General features: G+C 40.5%; 1 protein-coding gene across 2 annotated transcripts in view; it reads left to right on the plus strand.

Annotated features, from left to right (window-relative positions):
• LOC143807089 (5-hydroxytryptamine receptor 3A-like) overlaps positions 1-21,763 on the plus strand; it is a 57,588-nt gene that overhangs the window by 18,807 nt on the left and 17,018 nt on the right. For both annotated transcript variants that reach the window (XM_077288296.1, XM_077288297.1), the window contains exons 3-5: positions 2,677-2,721; positions 9,624-9,733; positions 10,663-10,835. In XM_077288296.1, coding sequence (XP_077144411.1) covers positions 2,677-2,721; positions 9,624-9,733; positions 10,663-10,835 — 328 coding nt within the window. The remainder of the gene's footprint in view (positions 1-2,676; positions 2,722-9,623; positions 9,734-10,662; positions 10,836-21,763) is intronic.

The raw sequence follows: 21,763 nt of genomic DNA on the forward strand, positions 1-21,763 counted from the left end.
ACATAGAATGTGTCTATATACATATATATGTCAGTGAGACACCTATATATGTATATTTATATTTAATGCAGCGCTAGATAGCATAAAAGCCGCTAATTCAATTGCCGGCTTTGCATTTCTCCTGCACAAACCCGACAGGATATGAGACATGATTACATATAGTAAACCATCTCATATCCCCTTTTTTTTGCATATTCCACATTACTAACGTTAGTAGTGTGTATGTGCAAAATTTCAGCGCTGTAGCTGCTGAAATAAAGGGTTAAATGGCGGAAAAAATTGGCGTGGGCTCCCGCGCAATTTTCTCCGCCAGAGCGGTAAAGCCAGTGACTGAGGGCAGATATTAATAGCCAGGAGAGGGTCCATGGTTATTGGCCCCCCCGTGGCTAAAAACATCTGCCCCCAGCCACCCCAGAAAAGGCACATCTGGAAGATGCGCCTATTCTGGCACTTGGCCACTCTCTTCCCACTCCCTGTAGCAGTGGGATATGGGGTAATGAAGGGTTAATGCCACCTTGCTATTGTGAGGTGACATTAAGCCAGATTAATAATGGAGAGGCGTCAATTATGACACCTATCCATTATTAATCCAATTGTAGGAAAGGGTTAAAAAACACACACACACATGATTTAAAAGTAGTTTAATGAAATAAACACAGCGGTTGTTGTAATAATTTATTGTTCTCTCAATCCATCAGGAAACCCTCGCTTGGCAAAATAATAACCGCACAAGATACATACCTTCTGATGTCCGATCATGTCCCACGAGGTAATCCATCTGAAGGGGTTAACTAATATTACAGGCACGAGCTGCGATAAACCACTCACTGGTGCCTGTAATCCCCCGGGTGCTGAAAGGAAAGCAGGATCTGTACTTACATTGAGTCGCGGTGAGGCGCCCTCTGGTGGATGTTCTCATAAACTGCAGCCTGGGAACTTTTTCCCACGCTCCAGGTCATATGAGGACATCCACCAGGGGGCGCATCACCGCGACTGAGGGAAATGTAGGTCAATGACCTACATTTCATTCATTCGCAGGGGAATTACAAGCACGAGCACACCGCTGCATTTAGCAGGGCTCGTGCCTGTAATATTAGTTAACCCCTTCAGATGGATTACTTCGTGGGACGTGATCTGACATCTGAGGGTATGTATCTTGTGCGTTTATTATGTTGCCAAGCGAGGGTGTTCCTGATGGATTGAGAGAGCAATAAATTATTACAACAACCGCTGTCTTTATTTCATTAAACTACTTTGTAATCATGTGTGTGTGTGTTTTTTAACCCTTTCCTACAATTGGATTAATAATGGATAGGTGTCATAATTAACGCCTCTCCATTATTAATCTGGCTTAATGTCACCTTACAATAGCAAGGTGGCATTAACCCTTCATTACCCCATATCCCACCGCTACAGGGAGTGGGAAGAGAGTGGCCAAGTGCCAGAATAGGCGCATCTTCCAGATGTGCCTTTTCTGGGGTGGCTGGGGGCAGATGTTTTTAGCCACGGGGGGGCCAATAACCATGGACCCTCTCCTGGCTATTAATATCTGCCCTCAGTCACTGGCTTTACCGCTCTGGCGGAGAAAATTGCGCGGGAGCCCACGCCAATTTTTTCCGCGAGTTAACCCTTAAATTTAATAGCTACAGCGCTGAAATTTTGCACATACACACTACTAACATTAGTAGTGTGGAATATGCAAAAAAAAGGGGGATATGAGATGGTTTACTGTATGTAAACCATGTCTCATATCCTGTCGGGTTTGGGAAGGAGAAATTAAAAGCCGGCAATTGAATTAGTGGCTTTTATGCTATCTTGCGCTGCATTAAATATAAATATACATATATAGGTGTCTCACTGACATATATATATGTATATATACCTATTCTATGTGTATATATCTAGTCTATTCTAACCTGTCAGTGTGATTTTACTGTACACTGCGCTGAATTGCCGGCTTTTCAAAGGACACCGGTGCGTACAAATCGGACAGTAATACGGATGTCATACGGATGATGCGAGTATAAAAAACGGATGATGCGATTAAAAATCGCATTGTACTCGCATGACACTCGCATGAAAATCGCATACGTTCCATCCGTTTTTTCGGTCCAGATTACGGACCGTTTTTTATCTCGCAAGTGGAAAGGGACCCTTAAAGTCCTATTCTGAAGCAAACCTGGACCCTACTGGTCTCAACTTCTTAGTCCATGACCAAAAACGTCTTCTTTAACCAATTGATATACTCACCTGTCATAACCAATATTTTGTGGGAATAAGAAACGGATAGAATCGGTGAGGGTAACTATCACCTCTTTTTTTTTTTTTATACCAGTCGGAACCCTTTTAATAATAATGTACTATTTTCCAAAGTGTACACCAGTAACATTTCTTTATCACATAAACAAACAGTAATATGCAAATATATTCCAGAAAGACTGGTATCCTTGAACACTTCCTTCTCGCCTACGCCAGCCTAACGTAAAAGATGAAAATAGTGATATCCGTACATCACATGATACATCTGCATCACTGTTATTCCATGATATTTTCTGTGGTATTTTTGTTAATTACTCAATTATGTCTGTGCATATTTCCATCTGTTTGTATTCAACTGTACTGTATATTAATAAATAAAAAAGTAATAATTTCAATTCACATTGATTCTGCTTCTAGGATACAAGTTTGCAGTCTTTAACTACCTTGTTATGGTTCAACATGGTAAGAGATGTAGATTTCTAAATATAAGTAATATGAATATGTTTTCAAGTTCTTGACAAGGACAATTTTTTCAATTTTCACCAGTGTCAATTTATGAGTTAATAACTCGAAAGCTTCAATGTATCCCAGTGATTCTGAGAAAATTTTTTCGTGAAATATTGCATTTCATAATAGTGGCAAAATTTGTTTGATATGATTTGTTTTTATTTGTTTAAATATCGGAAATTTGGTGAAAATGTTGACATTTTTGAAATTTTCAAATCTTTTAATTTTTTTGTCCTTAAACCATAGTTCAGACAAAATAGTTAATAAGTGACATTTACCACATGTCTACTTTCCATCAGCGCCATTTTTGAAACATAAGTTGTAGTTGTTAGGAAGTTACAAGGGTTAAAAGTTGATCAGTAATTTCTAATTTTTCCAACAAAATTTACAAAAAAACATTATTTAGGGAGCACATCACACTTCAAGTGACTTTGAGGGGCCTATATGACATAAAATGCCCAAAAGTGACAGCATTCTAAAAACTGCACCACTGAAGCTGCTCAAAACCACATCCAATAAGGTTTTTTTTAACCCTTTAGGTGCTTCACAGGAATTAAGGCAATATAGAAAGAAAAAATGAACATTTTAATTTTTTACACAAAAATGTTACTTTAGCCATAAGTTTAGCATTTTTACAAGGGTAACAGGAGAAAATAAACTATATAATTTGTTGTGCAATTTCTTCTGAATACGCCAATAGCCCATATGTGGTGGAAAACTACTGTTTAAGTGCACAGCAGGGCTCGGAAGGGAATTAGCGCCACTGGAACTTTGGAGCTCAAAATTATCTAGAATAGACAGTGAACGCTGTGTTTGGAGAGCCCATGATGGGCCCAAACAGTGGAAACCTCCCCAAGTGACCCTATTTTGTAAACCAGACACCTCAAGAAACTTATCTAGATGTGTGGTGAGCACCTTGAACCGCGAGGTACTGCACAGAATTCTATAACGTTGAGCCATAAAAATAAAAAAAATCACATTTTTCTAGAAAAAATGTGCTTTTAGACCCATACTTTTTATTTTCACAAGGGTAATAGAAGCAAAATGGACTGTACAATCTGTTGTGCAATTTCTCATGAGTACAGTGATACCCCATATGCGGTTGAAAACTACTTTTGAGGCACATTGCAATACTCAGAAGAGAAGAAGCAACCTATTGGAGTTCAGATTTTGCTGGAATGGTTTGAGGGTGCCATTTTACATTGGCAGAGTCCTTGAGGCCCCAAAGCAGCAGAACTCCCATAAGTGACCCCATTTTACAAACTACACTAGTGAGGTGAAGAGTGAGCATGTTGATACCACATGTGCCTCACAGAATTTTATATCATTGAGCAGTGAAGAAAGAATAATTACATTTTTACCACTAAAATGTTATTTTAGCTCCAAATTTTAATTTATACATGAGCTAATAGGAAATAGTGGACCTCACAATTTGCTGTGCAATTTCTCTTGCGTGCAGCAATATCCTACATGTAATCGGGAACTACTTTTCAGGCAAAGCGGAAAGCTCAGAAGGGAAGGAGCGCCATATTATAGTGTAGATTTTACTATTATGGTTTGCAAGTGCCATGACCCACTGGAAGAGTACTAGAACAACAGAAACCCCCCATAAGTGACCCCATTTTACAAACTAAAGAGTCCAGTGATCATATTGACACCAAGGGTGGGTCAAAGAATTTTATACCATTGGGCAGTGAAGAAAAAATAATTACATTTTACCACATTTTACATTTTACGCTCTCATCACTACAGAAATGCCAAAAATGTGGACACTAAATGTGGTGTAGGCACACTGGGGCTCAGAAGACGGGGGCATTTGGATTTGGGAGTGCCCAATTTGCTAAATTTCTTTTTAGGAATGAGGAGGCATTTAGCTATTTCAGAGCCTTCCTGAGGTGTCACAATTCCACTTGAAGTTCGGCAGTATGATGAAAAAGCATTGTTTTTTGCCTCTTTCTTTTCTTTTTTTTACGGTGATCACTGAAGGGGTTAACAAGTGTGACAGTTTTATTGGTCGGGTTGTTCCAGATGCGAAGATACCAAATATGTGTACAGTATATTTAATTTTTTTGTTACATAATACATATTTATGAGACTATTATTATTATTAATATTATCATTGACGTTATTGTTGTTGTTATTATTTTTGTGATTTTAGAAAACATTATTTTACTTTTTTTTTTAAACTTTTTTCTTTTTTTACTTAGTCTCTCTATGGGACTTTAATTTTTAACACTTTGATCACTGGTATAATGCATTGCAATGCTTTATACCTGTCAGTGCTACCCTGAAAGAAGCATCTTAGCATGGTCTAACAGCATTTCTGTAGCTGGTGTCCCAGATGTCATGATGACAACATTGGGTCGCCATGGCAACGATCAGGCCCTCGCAATGATTAAAATGATACCAGAGGTGAAGAAATCTGACTTATGGTTCTTGTGTAATCAGTGTTAGAAGTTTTCAGTTATTGATATGCCCGTGCTCCAGGGCGGGACTGTAGGCAGAGTCTTATCTTCCTGCTCTAGGTCAGAGAAACCAAGAAGAGACCTGCCCACAGGCCTCCTGGAAGCACAAACAAACATGCGGCCCATGAGCATGTCTCTCCTTGGTTTCTCTGGTTTAGAGCAGGGTAGAGCAGGAAGATAAGACGGTGCCTACAGCTAGCCCTGGATCACAGGCATAAAGGCCCCGTCTCACACAGCGACGCTGCAGCGATACAGACAACGATGCTGATCGCTGCAGCGTCGCTGTGTGGTCGCTGTGTGGTCGCTGGGGAGCTGTCACACAGACCGCTCTCTCCAGCGACCAACGATCAGGGGAACGACTTCGGCATCGTTGAAACTGTCTTCAACGATGCCGAAGTCCCCCTGCAGCACCCGGGTAACCAGGGTAAACATCGGGTTACTAAGCGCAGGGCCGCGCTTAGTAACCCGATGTTTACCCTGGTTACCAGCGTAAATGTAAAAAAAAAAAACCAGTACATACTCGCCTTCTGTTGCCCGTCAGGTCCCTTGGCGTCTGCTTCCTGCTCTGACTGAGTGCCGCCGTACAGTGAGAGCAGAGCGCAGCGGTGACGTCACTGCTGTGCTCTCACTTTACGGCGGCTCAGACAGAGCAGGAAGCAGACGCCAAGGGACCTGACGGGCAACAGATGGTGAGTATGTACTGTTTTTTTTTTTTTACATTTACGCTGGTAACCAGGGTAAACATCGGGTTACTAAGCGCGGCCCTGCGCTTAGTAACCCGATGTTTACCCTGGTTACCAGTGAAGACATCGCTGGATCGGTGTCACACACATCGATTCAGCGATGTCAGCGGGGCCTCAACGACCAAAAAAAGGTCCAGGCCATTCTGACACGACCAGCGATCTCGCAGCAGGGGCCTGATCGCTGGTATGTGTCACACATAGCGAGATCGCTACTGAGGTCGCTGTTGCGTCACAAAACTTGTGACTCAGCAGCGATCTCGCTAGCGATCTCGCTATGTGAGACGGGGCCTTAACACTAGCTGCAAACTTCTAACATTGATTACACAAGATGGATTTCATCACCGGGTATCATTTTAATCAGTATAACGGCACCAACCTGACACTGTCTGTAGTTCACTTAGCAAAATTGTGCTGACAAGTTCACTTTAACCACTTTCTGGCATTAGATGTACTATTCCATCCATGTGACCTGGGACTTAATTCCCATGGACGGAATAGTACGTCTTAGGCGATCAGCCGCGCTCACTGATTCTCACAGCTGACACCCGGCACTAAGTGCCAGAAGCTGTCACAAACCGCTCCCGGCACTTTAACCCTCAGAACACTGCAATCAAACATGATCACAGCATTCCGGAGCCGGCACCGGGGCTCTAGAAGCGATCAGCCTGCACAAAATGATTGTCCCATAGTGGGACAAAGTGTAAAAGTAAGAATGAAAATTTTAAAAAAAATGTAAATAATTGTAAAAATATAAAAAATAAATTTAAAAAAATCAATATTTATTCTATCAATGAATAAATATTTAAATGAAAGAAAAAAATCTAAACAATAAAAGTACACATATTTAGTATCGCCGCATCTGTAAAGACCCGATCTATAAAACTGTCCCACTAGATAACCCCTTTAATGAACACCATTAAATAAAAAATTTAAAAACTAGGCGAAAAACAATGCTTTATCATCATACCGCCGAACAAAAAGTGGAATAACACGCGATCAAACAGACTGATATAAATAAACATGGTACCGCTGAAAATTTCATCTTCTCCCACAAAAAACAAGCTGCCATACAGTTCCATCACCGGAAAAATAAAAAATGTATAGCTCTCAGAATAAAGCAATGCAAAAATAATTATTTTTTTATATATAATAATTTTTATTGTATAAAAGCGCCAAAACATAAAAAAATGATATAAATGAGGTATCGCTGTAATCGTACTGACCCGAAGAATAAAACTGCTTTATGAATTTTACCACACGGGAACAGCATAAACGCCCCCCCAAAAAAATAAATTCATGAATTGCGGGTTTTTGTTCATTCTGCCTCACAAAAACCAGAATAAAAAGCGATCAAAAAATGTCATGTGCCCAAAAATTGTAAGAATAAAAACGTCAACTCGTCCCGCAAAAAACAAAACCTCACATGACTTTGTGGGCCAAAATATGGAAAATTATATCTCTTAAAATGTGGTGATGCAAAAACTATTTTTTGCAATAAAAAGCATCTTTTAGTGTTTGATAGCAGCCAAACATAAAAACCAGCTATAAATAGTAAATCAAACCCCCCTTTATCATTCCCTTAGTTAGGGAAAAATAGTAAAATAAAAAAATTTATTTATTTCAATTTTCCCATTAGGGTTAGGGTTAGGATTAGGGCTAAAGTTAGGGTTAGGGTTGGGGCTAAAGTTAGGGTTGGGGCTAGAATTGGGGTTAGGGTTTGGATTACGTTTGCAGTTGGGTTAGGGGTGTGTCAGGGTTAGGGGTGTGATTAGCGTTAGGGTTGGAGCTAAAGTTAGGGTTGGGGCTAGAGTTGGGGTTAGGGGTTGGATTATGTTTACGGTTGGAATTAGTATTAGGGTTGGGATTAGGATTGGGATTAGGGTTAGGAGTGTGTTTGGGTTAGGGTTGGAGTTAGAATTGGGGGGTTTCCACTGTTTAGACACATCAGGGGCTCTCCAAAAGCGACATGGTGTCCGATCTCAATTCCAGCCAATTCTGCGTTGAAAAAGTAAAACAGTGCTCCTTCCCTTCCAAGCTCTGCCTTGCACCCAAACAGTGGTTTACCCCTACATATGGGGTATCAGAGTACTCAGGACAAATTGGACAACAACCTTTGGGGTCCAATTTCTCCTATTACCCTTGGGGAAATAAAAATTTGGTGGCTAAAAAATCATTTTTGCGGGGAAAAAATGATTTTTTATTTTCACGGCTCTGCATTATAAACTTTAATGAAACATTTAGGGGTTCAAATTTCTCACAACACATAGATAAGTTCCTTGGGGGGTCTAGTTTTGTACTCACGACAAATTGGACAACAACTTTTGCTGTCCAATTTCTCCTGTTAACCTTGTGAAAATAAAAATTTGGGGGCAAAAACATAATTTTTGTGAAAAATAAGATTTTTTATTTTTATGGCTCTACATTATAAACTTTTGTGAAGCACTTGGGGGTTCAAAGTGCTCACTACACATCTAGATAACTTCTTTAGGAGGTCTACTTTCCAAAATGGTGTCACTTGTGGGGGGTTTCCACTGTTTAGGCACATCAGGGGCTGTCCAAACGCGGCATGGCGTCCGATCTCAATTCCAGCCAATTTTGCATTGAAAAGTCAAACTGCGCTCCTTCCCTTCTGAGCTCTGTCATGCACCCAAGCAGTGGTTTACCCCCACATATGGGTTTATTGGATCTGAAATAAAAAAATTTGTGAAAAAAGTTAAATGTTCATTTCTTTTTTTAAACATTCCAAAACTTCCTGTGAAGCACCTGAAGGGTTAATAAACTTCTTGAATGTGGTTTTGAGCACCTTGAGGGGTGCAGTTTTTAGAATGGTGTCACTTTTGGGTATTTTCTATCATATAGACCCTTCAAAGTGACTTCAAATGTCATGTGGTCCCTAAAAAAAAATAGTGTTGTAAAAATCAACTTTTAACCCTTTTTAACTTCCTAACAAAAAAAATGTTGGTTCCAAAATTGTGCTGATGTAAAGTAGACATGTGGGAAATGTTACTTATTAAGTATTTTGTGTGATATATCTCTGTGATTTAAGGGCATAAAAATTCAAAGTTGGAAAGTTGCGAAATTTTCAAAATTTTCACCAAATTTCCATTTTTTTCACAAATAAACGCAAGTCATATCAAATAATTTTTATGACAATCATCAAGTACAATATGTCCCAAGAAAACGATGTTAGAATCACCAAGGTCCATGGAAGCATTCCAGAGTTATTACCTCATAAAGGGACAGTGGTCAGAATTGTAAAAATTGGCCCAGTCATTAACGTGCAAACCACCCTTGGGGGTAAAGGGGTTAAGTAATCCAATGATAGATCTTCTTTACACCACATATGCATAGTGATTTCCTTTTACAAAAAGAAAGCCACAGCGCTATGACACGATGGAAAACATGAATCTCGCGTACTTTTTTGTTCTTTTTTTAACATAGCTTATAACTAAAAAAACTCAAAGTAATATTAGTTGGCGCACATCTGTAACTAAAATTGCAAAATGAATCCCCCTTAGCATTTTCCAGATTACTGTCTTCTCTAAATATTTATTTATGGCCATTAATATTAATAAAAGAAAAACATAGGTACTGTGAACATAGGAAGGCGAAATGTACAATGTAACCTAAAACAAATTTTGTGCTGCAGAAATGGATAAATGAATTCATAGAATGGGATCCAGACTGGTTTTGTTCCATTAACAAAATATTATTGACAAAAGAAACACTTTGGAAGCCAGACCTGTATATCTATGAAAGGTAAGTCTAAAATATACAATGTTTTTAGAAAGCAAAGGTTGTCACTATAACAATTTCTAGCTAACGTACTCATCAGTCCTAGCAAATACAGATGAAAGTGAGTAATACGGGTTACGATGGCATCAAAGAAAAAGGTCCAGCTTCCAATGAAGGCTTACATTTATTGAAAAATGCTTAAAATAATAAAGTATCCATGACAACAGCAACGCGTTTCGAACACTGGCGGTGTTCTTTATCAGAGCTGTATTAATGATGATGCAACAATTTATATAAAATGGACACCTTTAAACACACCTCCCAAAAAGTCACATGACTCAACCCCTCACGTGAGAGTTACCCATTAAAATACGCAAGCAAAATCTGTGTATACAAACAACACAAAAAGATGCAAAGCACATAAATAAAACAGCATAAGAAAACGCAGACATATCTACAATCAATAATGAAGTATGATTTATGTAGGAACGCCACACCGCAACATACTGATAGGATATATACGGAGTTCACAAATTAGTAGCAAAACAGCAGTTCTCTACGCACATTTAGTCCATTGGGGATACACGTGTTCCAGTTGAACATCCAAAATTCTTCTTGATCGTGGAGGCGCTTCCTGATATCGTCTCCCCTTCAAGAAGATGGAAATCTTTCAATTGTGTGTAGCCGAAGCGAGAAGGTGTTCCCCTGATGCTTTTGAACGAAATGTCTGGATGCCCGAGAAAGGGGTAATTTGCTTGACAGTCCTAAAAAGGATATGAAAATAGAAAAACACTATGTTCGGTACTGGGTGGAAAAACTCAAAACACTTGAGGGTCCAATTGTTATCGCTGCTATGGGACCCCTTTTTCTATGTACGAGACTGTAGTTGCACTTATATAAACTCAGAATTTCAGATTGTTGGTAAAATGTTATCTTTGTCTTGTATTATTCAGGATAGAAGATGAAGATAATTCTCCTGTCGTGCCCTTCTATTCCCTAAAGTACAATGGAGAAATTAAAGTATCGTTTCCACTGAGAATTGTTAGTTCCTGTAACCTAAATGTCTACAAGTTTCCGTTTGACATCCAGAGGTGTAATCTGACATTTGGTTCATATATTCACTCAGGTATGTGTACATAGGACTGAAGTGTGTATATGTATATGTCCATACAAAATGAGAGCTGTAGCTGGGATTAAGACATGCCAGGGTCTCCCTCTGAATGGAGACTGCATTGTTCATGAAGGAAAGCTGAGCAGTCTGTGTGTTGAAGATGCAAAGAAACATGTGGAGGCAGCAGCCATTTAAGTGAAAACTGTGCACGTAGATGAACACTTCTGCTTGGCGCTGAAAGCTGCTGGAGCTCAACAGGATGCCGAGATATGGTAGGATCGCGCACTCCCTCTGTGTATAAAGTATTGCTACAAGAGAAAGGACTGTAATTTGTTCGTGTGAGTCCGCACTGACATATGTGCCTGATAAATGAATTGATTATCAGTTGTGACACCTTTGCTCCCTGAAGAGGATGTTTTCAGTTTTGAATTCCCTGGAGATTTATGAAAGCAATAAAACTGCACGTATGGACCAAACCGCATTGCCTGTGTGAATGCTACCAAATGCCTACCTGATATTGTGAATCACTACAATATTATATATATATATATATATATATATATATATATATATATATATATATATATATATATATATATATATATATATATATATATATATATATATATACTAGATGGCAGCCCGATTCTAAAGAATCGGGAGTCTAGAATCCATATATACTTTATTTATTCAAATGTAAGAATAATACAATTAATAAATAATAGTAAGAAAGAACAAAAAATGGCTGCACTCACCAGCTCTTGACAATTCTTGTTATTTAAGGTACAGTTACACAGGATCCATGAACATGCTTATGAGGGGAGTGATGAAAGACATCAGACAACAACTTTGCGTGTTGTGGCAAATGCCACAACAACGGTTCTTTGCTTAAGAACAATAATGTAAATAATAAATAATATGTATCAATAACTATGTATATTGGTATGTTCTATGACATTTTAACCCCTTCATGACCCAGCCTATTTTGGCCTTAATGACCTTGCCGTTTTTTGAAATTCTGACCAGTGTCCCTTTATGAGGTAATAACTCAGGAACGCTTCAACGGATCCTAGCGATTCTGAGATTGTTTTTTCGTGACATATTGGGCTTCATGTTAGTGGTAAATTTAGGTCGATAATTTCTGAGTTTATTTGTGAAAAAAACGGAAATTTGGCAAAAAATTTGAAAATTTCGCAATTTTCACATTTTGAATTTTTATTCTGTTAAACCAGAGAGTTATGTGACACAAAATAGTTAATAAATAACGTTTCCCACATGTCTACTTTACATCAGCACAATTTTGGAAACATTTTTTTTTTTTGCTAGGAAGTTATAAGGGTTAAAATTTGACCAGTGATTTCTTATTTTTACAACAAAATTTACAAAACCATTTTTTTTAGGGACCACCTCACATTTGAAGTCATTTTGAGGGTTCTATATGGCTGAAAATACCCAAAAGTGACACCATTCTAAAAACTGCACCCCTCAAGGTGCTCAAAACCACATTCAAGAAGTTTATTAACCCTTCAGGTGTTTCACAGCAGCAGAAGCAACATGGAAGTAAAAAATGAACATTTAACTTTTTAGTCACAAAAATGATCTTTTAGCAACAATTTTTTTATTTTCCCAGCAGTAAAAGGAGAAACTGGACCACGGACGTTGTTGTCCAATTTGTCCTGAGTACGCTGATACCTCATATGTGGGGGTAAACCACTGTTTGGGCGCACGGCAGGGCTCGGAAGGGAAGGAGCGCCATTTGACTTTTTGAATGAAAAATTGGCTCCAATCTTTAGCCCACACCATGTCACGTTTGGAGAGCCCCTGTGTGCCTAAACATTGGAGCTCCCCCACAAGTGACCCCATTTTGGAAACTAGACCCCCCAAGGAACTTATCTAGAAGCATAGTGAGCACTTTAAACCCCCAGGTGCTTCACAAATTGATCCGAAAAAAATGAAAAAGTACTTTTTTTTCACAAAAAAATTATTTTAGCCTCAATTTTTTCATTTTCACATGGGCAACAGGATAAAATGGATCCTAAATTTTGTTGGGCAATTTCTCCTGAGTACACCAATACCTCACATGTGGGGGTAAACCACTGTTTGGGCACATGGTAAGGCTCGGAAGGGAAGGAGCGCCATTTGACTTTTTGAATGAAAAATTATCTCCATCGTTAGCGGACACCATGTCGCGTTTGGAAAGCCCCTGTGTGCCTAAACATTGGAGCTCCTCCACAAGTGACCCCATTTTGGAAACTAGACCCCCCAAGGAACTCATCTAGAGGCATAGTGAGCACTTTAAACCCCCAGGTGCTTCACAAATTGATCCGCAAAAATGAAAAAGTACTTTTTTTTCACACAAAATTTCTTTTAGCCTCAATTCTTTCATTTTCACATGGGCAACAGGATAAAATGGATCCTAAAATTTGTTGGGCAATTTCTCCTGAGTATGCCGATACCTCATATGTGGGGGTAAACCACTGTTTGGGTGCACGGCAAGGCTCGGAAAGGGAGGCGTGCCATTTGACTTTTTGAATGGAAAATTAGCTCCAATCGTTAGCGGACACCATGTCGCGTTTGGAGAGCCCCTGTGTGCCTAAACATTGGAGCTCCCCTACAAGTGACCCCATTTTGGAAACTAGACCCCCCAAGGAACTTATCTAGATGCATAGTGAGCACTTATAACCTCCAGGTGCTTCACAGAAGTTTATAACGCAGAGCCGTGAAAATAAAAAAATAATTTTTCTTTCCTCAAAAATGATTTTTAGCCCAGAATTTTTTATTTTCCCAAGGGTAATAGGAGAAATTGGATCCCAAATGTTGTTGTCCAGTTTGTCCTGAGTACGATGATACCCCATATGTGGGGGTAAACCACTGTTTGGGCGCACGGCAGGGCTCGGAAGGGAAGGCACGCCATTTGGCTTTTTGAATGGAAAATTAGCTCCAATCATTAGCGGACACCATGTCGCGTTTGGAGAGCCCCTGTGTGCCTAAACATTGGAGCTCCCGCACAAGTGACCCCATTTTGGAAACTAGACCTCCCAAGGAACTAATCTAGATGTGTGGTGAGCACTTTGAACCCCCAAGTGCTTCACAGAAGTTTATAACGCAGAGCCGTGAAAATAAAAAATGTGTTTCCTTTCCTCAAAAATATTTTTTTAGCCCAGAATTTTTTTATTTTTGCAAGAGTAACAGGAGAAATTGGACCCCAAAAGTTGTTGTCCAGTTTCTCCTGAGTACGCTGATACCCCATATGTGGGGGTAAACCACTGTTTTGGCACATGTCGGGGTTCGGAAGGGAAGTAGTGACGTTTTGAAATGCAGACTTTGATGGAATGCTCTGCGGGCATCATGTTGCGTTTGCAGAGCCCCTGATGTGCCTAAACAGTAGGAACTCCCCACAAGTGACTCCATTTTGGAAACTAGACCCCCAAGGGAACTTATCTAGATGTGTGGTGAGCACTTTGAACCCCCAAGTGCTTCACAGAAGTTTATAATGCAGAGCCGTGAAAATAATAAATGTGTTTCCTTTCCTCAAAAATATTTTTTTAGCCCAGAATTTTTTATTTTTGCAAGAGTAACAGGAGAAATTGGACCCCAAAAGTTGTTGTCCAGTTTCTCCTGAGTACGCTGATACCCCATATGTGGGGGTAAACCACTGTTTGGGCACATGCCGGGGCTCGGAAGGGAAGTAGTGACGTTTTGGAATGCAGACTTTGATGGAATGGTCTGCGGGCATCATGTTACGTTTGCAGAGCCCCTGATATGCCTAAACAGTAGAAACCCCCCACAAGTGACCCCATTTTGGAAACTAGACCCCCCAAGGAACTTATCTAGATGTGTGGTGAGCACGTTCAACCCCCAAGTGCTTCACAGAAGTTTACAACGCAGAGCCGTGAAAATAAACAATCATTTTTCTTTCCTCAAAAAAAGATGTTTTAGCAAGCAATTTTTTATTTTCACAAGGGTAACAGGAGAATTTGGACCCCAATATTTGTTGCCCAGTTTGTTGTGAGTACGCTGATACCCCATATGTGGGGGTAAACCACTGTTTGGGCGCACGTCAGGGCTCGGAAGGGAAGTAGTGACATTTGAAATGCAGACTTTGATGGAATGGTCTGCGGGCGTCACATTGCATTTGCAGAGCCCCTGATGTGCCTAAACAGTAGAAACACCCCACAAGTGACCCCATTTTGGAAACTAGACCCCCGAAGGAACTTATCTAGATGTGTGGTGAGCACTTTCAACCCCCAAGTGCTTCACAGAAGTTTATAACGCAGAGCCGTGAAAATAAAAAATAATTGTTCTTTCCTCAAAAATTATGTTTTAGCAAGTAATTTTTTATTTTTGCAAGGGTAACAGGAGAAATTGGACCCCAACAGTTGTTGCCCAGTTTGTCCTGAGTACGCTGGTACCCCAAATGTGGGGGTAAACCACTGTTTGGGCGCACGTCGGGGCTTGGAAGGGCGGGAGCACCATTTGACTTTTTGAACGCAAGATTGGCTGGAATCAATGGTGGCGCCATGTTGCGTTTGGAGACCCCTGATGTGCCTAAACAGTGGAAACCCCTCAATTCTAACTTCAACACTAACCCCAACACACCCCTAATCCTAATCCCAACTGTAGCCATAACCCTAATCACAACCCTAACCCCAACACACCCCTAACCACAACCCTAACCGCAACACACCCGTAACCCTAATTCCAACCCTAATCCTAACCCTAATCCCAACCGTAACCCTAATCCCAACCCTAACCACAACTGTAACCCCAACACACCCCTAACCCTATCCGTAACCCTAACCACAAGCCTAATCTTAACCCTATTTCAAACCCTAGCCCTAATTCCAACCCTAACTCTAATTCCAACCCTAACACTAAGGCTATGTGCCCACGTTGCGGATTCGTGTGAGATTTTTCCGCACGATTTTTGAAAAATCTGCAGGTAAAAGGCACTGCGTTTTACCTGCGGATTTACAGCAGATTTCCAGTGTTTTTTTGTGCGGATTTCACCTGCGGATTCCTATTGAGGAACAGGTGTAAAACGCTGCGGAATCCGCACAAAGAATTGACATGCTGCGGAAAATACAACGCAGCGTTTCTGCACGGAATTTTCCGCACCATGGGCACAGCGGATTTGGTTTTCCTTAGGTGTACATGGTACTGTAAACCTGATGGAAAACTGCTTCGAATTCGCAGCGGCCAATCCGCTGCGGATCCGCGGCCAATCCGCTGCCAATCCGCTGCGGATCCGCGGCCAATCCGCTGCCAATCCGCTGCGGATCCGCTGCGGATCCGCGGCCGATCCGCTGCGGATCCGCGGCCGATCCACTCTGTGTGCACATGCCATAACCCTACCCCTAACCCTACCCGTAACCCTAACCCTACCCCTAACCCTACCCCTAGTTCTAACCCTAGTTCTAACCCTAACCCTAGTGGAAAAAAAAAAAAAAAAAATCTTTATTTTATTATTGTCCCTATGGGGGTGATAAAGGGGGGGGGGTTATTTATTATTTTTTTTATTTTGATCGCTGTGATAGAACCTACCACAGCGATCAAAATGTACCTGTAAGGAATCTGCCGACTGGCAGATTCGGCGGGCGCACTGAGCATGCGCGCGCCATTTTCCAAGATGGCGGCGCCCAGGGAGGAGACGGCCGGACACCGGGAGGATCGGTAAGTATGAAGGGGTGGTGGATCGGAGCACAGGGGGGGTGATCGGAGCACAGGGGGGGGGGATCTGAGCAAGGAGGGAGCGGACAGCAGGACGGGGGAGCCGGCAGGCGGACGGAGGGGACCGGAGGACTAACGGAGCACTGGGGGGGCGATCGGTGGGTGTGGGGGGGGGCACTTTAGTATTTCCAGCCATGGCCGATGTTATTGCAGCATCGGCCATGGCTGGATTGTAATATTTCACCAGTTTTTTAGGTGAAATATTACAAATCGCTCTGATTGGCAGTTTCACTTTCAACAGCCAATCAGAGCGATCGTAGCCACGGGGGGGTGAAGCCACCCCCCCTGGGCTGAAGCACCACTCCCCCTCTCCCTGCAGATCGGGTAAAATAGGAGTTAACCCCTTCACCCGATCTGCAGGGACGCGATCATTCCATGACGCATACGCTGCGTCATAGGTCGTTTTGGCACCGACTTTCATGACGCAGCGTATGCGTCAAAGGTCGTTAAGGGGTTAAAATATTTCATTATTATGTGGAAAAGCTCTTAGTACCCATACTGGCGCATACTTGTGTGCCCATCAGGTATTTTCACAGTAATTTTACATCTGATGGGTTGGTATGAAACGTTTTTAATCATCTCTTGGGCTTAGCTAAGCCTTCATTTTAAATAATTCTAATAAGTACAACAGAAATAAAAGCCTTTTTGTGTATCCAAATTTTTTGTGTTTATTTTTACAGAAGTGTAAAATTTAAGAAATCAACGTTCATAGTACACCGATGGGCTAATATAAGCATGCCCATCAACCACGTCACGGTAGCCTTTGAACTGATGGGTCCTAACTAACTGATTCCTATTTCTTAATACTCAAACCTCTTTCACATCTGCATGTTTCTGATATTTGCAGAAGTAATGTTAAAAACAATACAACTTCCACACTTGGCACCAAAGAACTGACCTACAACACACTTTCAGCAAGTGCCATGCAATGTAGATGAAGCTTGGAGTTAAATTGCAGTAAATGCGGCAAACGCGGCTTCGACAATTGCATTAAATGCAGCCACAACAAAAACACTGGTAAGTGGAGATTTTGTGGCGAAAACTGCAGAAACCACATGTGCCGCACCTGCCGCAAGTGAAGTACAAATTCCGTATACATTGCATGCAACTTACAGCAAGAGTGGCGTGGGTCAGCCCTTAGGCAGGAAGTGCAGAAATAGCCTTTTTTCCACCATAAATTCTCCAAATAGCAGAAAAATGTTGATGTGAAAGCAAAATCTCTATTCTTTCCCTATCTATCTAAATATGTACCTATCTATATATCTATTTCTATGTACAGAACACACCTGGAGATAGAGATGTGTGTGAACAGCCATCCCACCCGTCTCTTACCTGTTCACAAAAACCTCACCCTTTTTAAAAACAAAATGAAATCTCTCAGCAGCTATACTGCTGGAGCTTCAAATACAGGTTCCTATCACCAAATACAGGCATTTGGATGATACACATCTTACATCTTGTACTTAATGTGTGTTCTACTTAACTATAAAAATATGTATTGATATATCATATTTCTAAATTTATGTAGATATGATATAGAGTTATTAACCCTATATGCTAATGAGTACGTATGTTATATACGTATTTCCTACATAAGTACTTAAAATCTATATGTCTATGGCTACACTAATTTTTTTTTGTTTTTGTTTTTTTTCCTTATCTCTATACATAGAATTTGCCTATTGCTGTCTATGTTATTAGAAAAACTGAATAATGAAAAAAAAGAAAAGTAACTTTAAACTAAAATATTTTTGTAGATAATATTACGTGTGAAGACTTTAGTACTATCAGCCAATAATTGTCCTTGAAGTGGTGTATTAACCACTTTAACCCTCACATTGCAAAATTGCTTCACCCTGGAAAAAGCAACATACAATTGACCATGGGCAAAAGCAGGTTCTGGTAGATAAATGCCAACTCAATGGAGGGTCTGGCCTTGAGATTTATTTATGGTCATTGCAAATGCGGGCTTGATGGGAAATTGTCTCCGTCTTAATTTAAAAGGTAATCCAGTCTCTGATGGACACAAATCAATTCGTGGAATTAATACCACATTTCCTGCTGCTGACCCACTAATTACTTTAGCCAGTATGATATTGGCATGTAAGGCAGTGACAATGAGCCGCGTACCATTGCAGAGACCTTTGTTCGTGTTCAGATTACGTAATAACATGACAATGGTGCCAATTTTAAGTTTCAGCCGATGTGAAGGCATTCCAGTTGGTGTTAGTGAATTCAAAAACTCAAGAGGGTATTGATCGAGGTCATCAGCTTCATCAGGATCGATGGAATCATCACTGATATATTCAGTATAGTCACCTATCAATAAATCCATGACTTGGGAATTGACTTTCTCAACGTCCTCATTTTTTGGACATAAAATTGCATGAGATGCAGCTGTATTTATGCTTTCGGTGTCATTCACATCAATACAAAGATTATCTCCAAAAATTTCAATTATTAAAGAGCCAGTGCATACCATGTCTGGAGGAATTTCAATTACATCATCTCCAAGGTTATGTTCATTAGATAGTTCACCATTTCCCAGTTGAAGCAACCAACTGCTGTAGTGAGGATCAATGGAGCGCATGTTGTTAATAAGTGGCAGGCGAGTAAAATGTTGCCAGTGTTGTGAATATTTTATACAGCTCTCTACAACATCAGTTCTTGTCCCATGAGGGATGACCGGAAGACATTGTCTAAAGTCGCCTCCAAAAACAATCACTTTACCTCCAAACGGTGTTTTTTCTTTGTGAGCTACATTTGTTGTCATGACATCACGTAAAACTCTATCAATGACATGCAATGCATATTTGGATAGCATTGTGCACTCATCAATAATAAAAAGTTTAGTGCTGTGCAAATCTTTTGCTGCATCGGTATCATTCTTAATCCTGGAAACAGATGTTTCATTCACAGGAATTGGAATCCCATAAAGAGAATAAATGGTTCGTCCACCTTGTAGCAAGTTGGCGGCAATTCCAGTAGTGGCAGCAGGTGACACAATGTCTCCTTGTCCTCTTAGCTGATGTAGGAGTAGATGATATAGGTACGTTTTTCCGCTGCCACCAGGACCATCAAGGAAAAAACACTTTGCTGTAGAATTAGTGTCTTCTAAAGCTTGAGTGATAGCATCAAAAGCAAAAAGTTGGTCCTCATTTAGAGTAGCTTTCATTTCAGCAGCTGCTGATAACTCATAATCTTTATCATACTGTGGGAGGAGGTGTTGTTTCTTGACTGGACGTGGCAAATTAAAATCAGTATAAGTTTTGCCATGAGCTTTAAGAACATGTTGGACATCTGTCATAGCATAGCCTTCACAATTGACACACTCCAGAGTGTCGGAGTGGTATGCATAGCAGTAGTCTTCTACAAAGTGTTCCTTAAATTCATCCCATAAGTCCCGAGGTTTAGCTGGAGGACCAAAAATACAAATGTAGGCAAACATGTCACGTAGCTGTGCTGGCATTTTGAGAATACTGGCATCAAGTAATGTATTTCTCCACAGACTATCATCAAATAGTAAGCCAAGAGCTAATGCCGCATCTTTGAAGGTTTCATGTGTGACTCCGTGTACAGTTTTTATGCTGTCAAAACTGGTTGCACCTTTGACATGTAACAATAACAATCTTAAATAGTAGCGTTCTTGGTCTTTCACACTGACAGTATACATTCGTCCAATCACAGAACCACCTGCTCGCTTTCTAACTTCCCAAGAACCTTCTTTCCAAACATAGTTTTCGGGAATTTCACGGTATAAATAAATATGAGCATGATGGTCGTTCTGATTAAGCTTGAAGTAGGCCATAAGTGTAGAATTTTGATGGAGCTTTTGTTTGATGTTTCCAATAGAGTCATCCTCATGAAAATAGAGTGGCTGAGAATGCGGTAGATGTACAGCAAGGCGAATGATGCTATGAGATTGTTTATGCATTGGATATGAGAATATTCGCCAAGCTGCCTCTGGTGCACTGACATATCTTGAATCCATGAATTGGTGTGTTTCATCATGTTGGATGTTAGTCTGGCAGATTTCAAGATTGGCTTTATCATGTCCTTTGTAGACGTATTTAAATAAATATTTCACAGCCTGAATGGAACCACAAACTTCGACATTTATATGGCACTTGTATTTTAATAGCAGGAACGGATTATATGGAACCACCCACGAATTGTCAATCATGTTAGAATGGTGTTGAAAAGATGGGCCAAAGTGTCTGCGATAAGTAGGATAGGCGTCCTTAGCTATGATGGTTCTTCGTTGCAAATCTTTAGGGAAACCTTTTGTACACTTCCCCAGATCCATACAGGGAGAATTTGGGTTGTGTTCTCCACACGGACCATGAATCATATGTTGAAGAACAATTTTATGGAGCTGACGGTAGTGGGTAGGATTGGGAATTTCAGCCCACACTGTATTGTCTATGTCCTCCTCAGTCCTTAATTTGGAGTTGCTGTCCAGAATAATCAAAATGTGAGCGTGTGGAAGGCCACGTGTTTGAAATTCAATTACATGAACCATAGCGCAAACTTTCCCAAATAATCCGTTGTTAATGTCTTTTAAGAGTGCTTCCAGTTTTATTTTGAAAACACGTGCCACCAAATCAGGTCTATGTTCCACACGCTGCCAAGGTTCCAAATTCTCAGTAATCTCATTCCATTTTCGATTACAGGTCATGGTGATGAATAGATCAGGATGACCATATTTAGTCACAATAGCCATGGCATCCTGGTACCGCTGCTGCATATTCCTGGGACTGCCTTCAAACGAAGATGGTAAAATTACCGTTTTTCCAATGGGGATGCCCTTCTCAATGGATTTTTTCTGGAGATGTTCCTGGAGTACACAATAATCCTCTACTTTCAAATCCTTTTGGTGTTGACGGATATAATTTAGGCGATTTGCCTCGATTTTCACATAAGCATCCACTAAGTACTGCTGAGTGAGTTTGCCACCATTCAGGAGTGGATTAAACTGATTACGGACAGACAGCACATAGCAGTAATATTGCAGTTGTGTAACTCTGCGTGGACTTTGCCCTTGTTGCTTGAGGCCATCATGCCAGCCCTGGTCTCCGTAAGGGAAAAATAAAGGATAGAGTAAAGCATCTAAATTACTGTGTAGAATGCTGACCTGTTGTGTTCTTGGCGCCAAAGGATTTTTGGGGTCCGGTTGTAAATGTATTAAAATATCACGATTAAATGGTGGCTCT

The sequence above is a fragment of the Ranitomeya variabilis genome, chromosome 2, assembly GCF_051348905.1.
Source record: "Ranitomeya variabilis isolate aRanVar5 chromosome 2, aRanVar5.hap1, whole genome shotgun sequence".
Classification (NCBI taxonomy): domain Eukaryota; kingdom Metazoa; phylum Chordata; class Amphibia; order Anura; family Dendrobatidae; genus Ranitomeya; species Ranitomeya variabilis.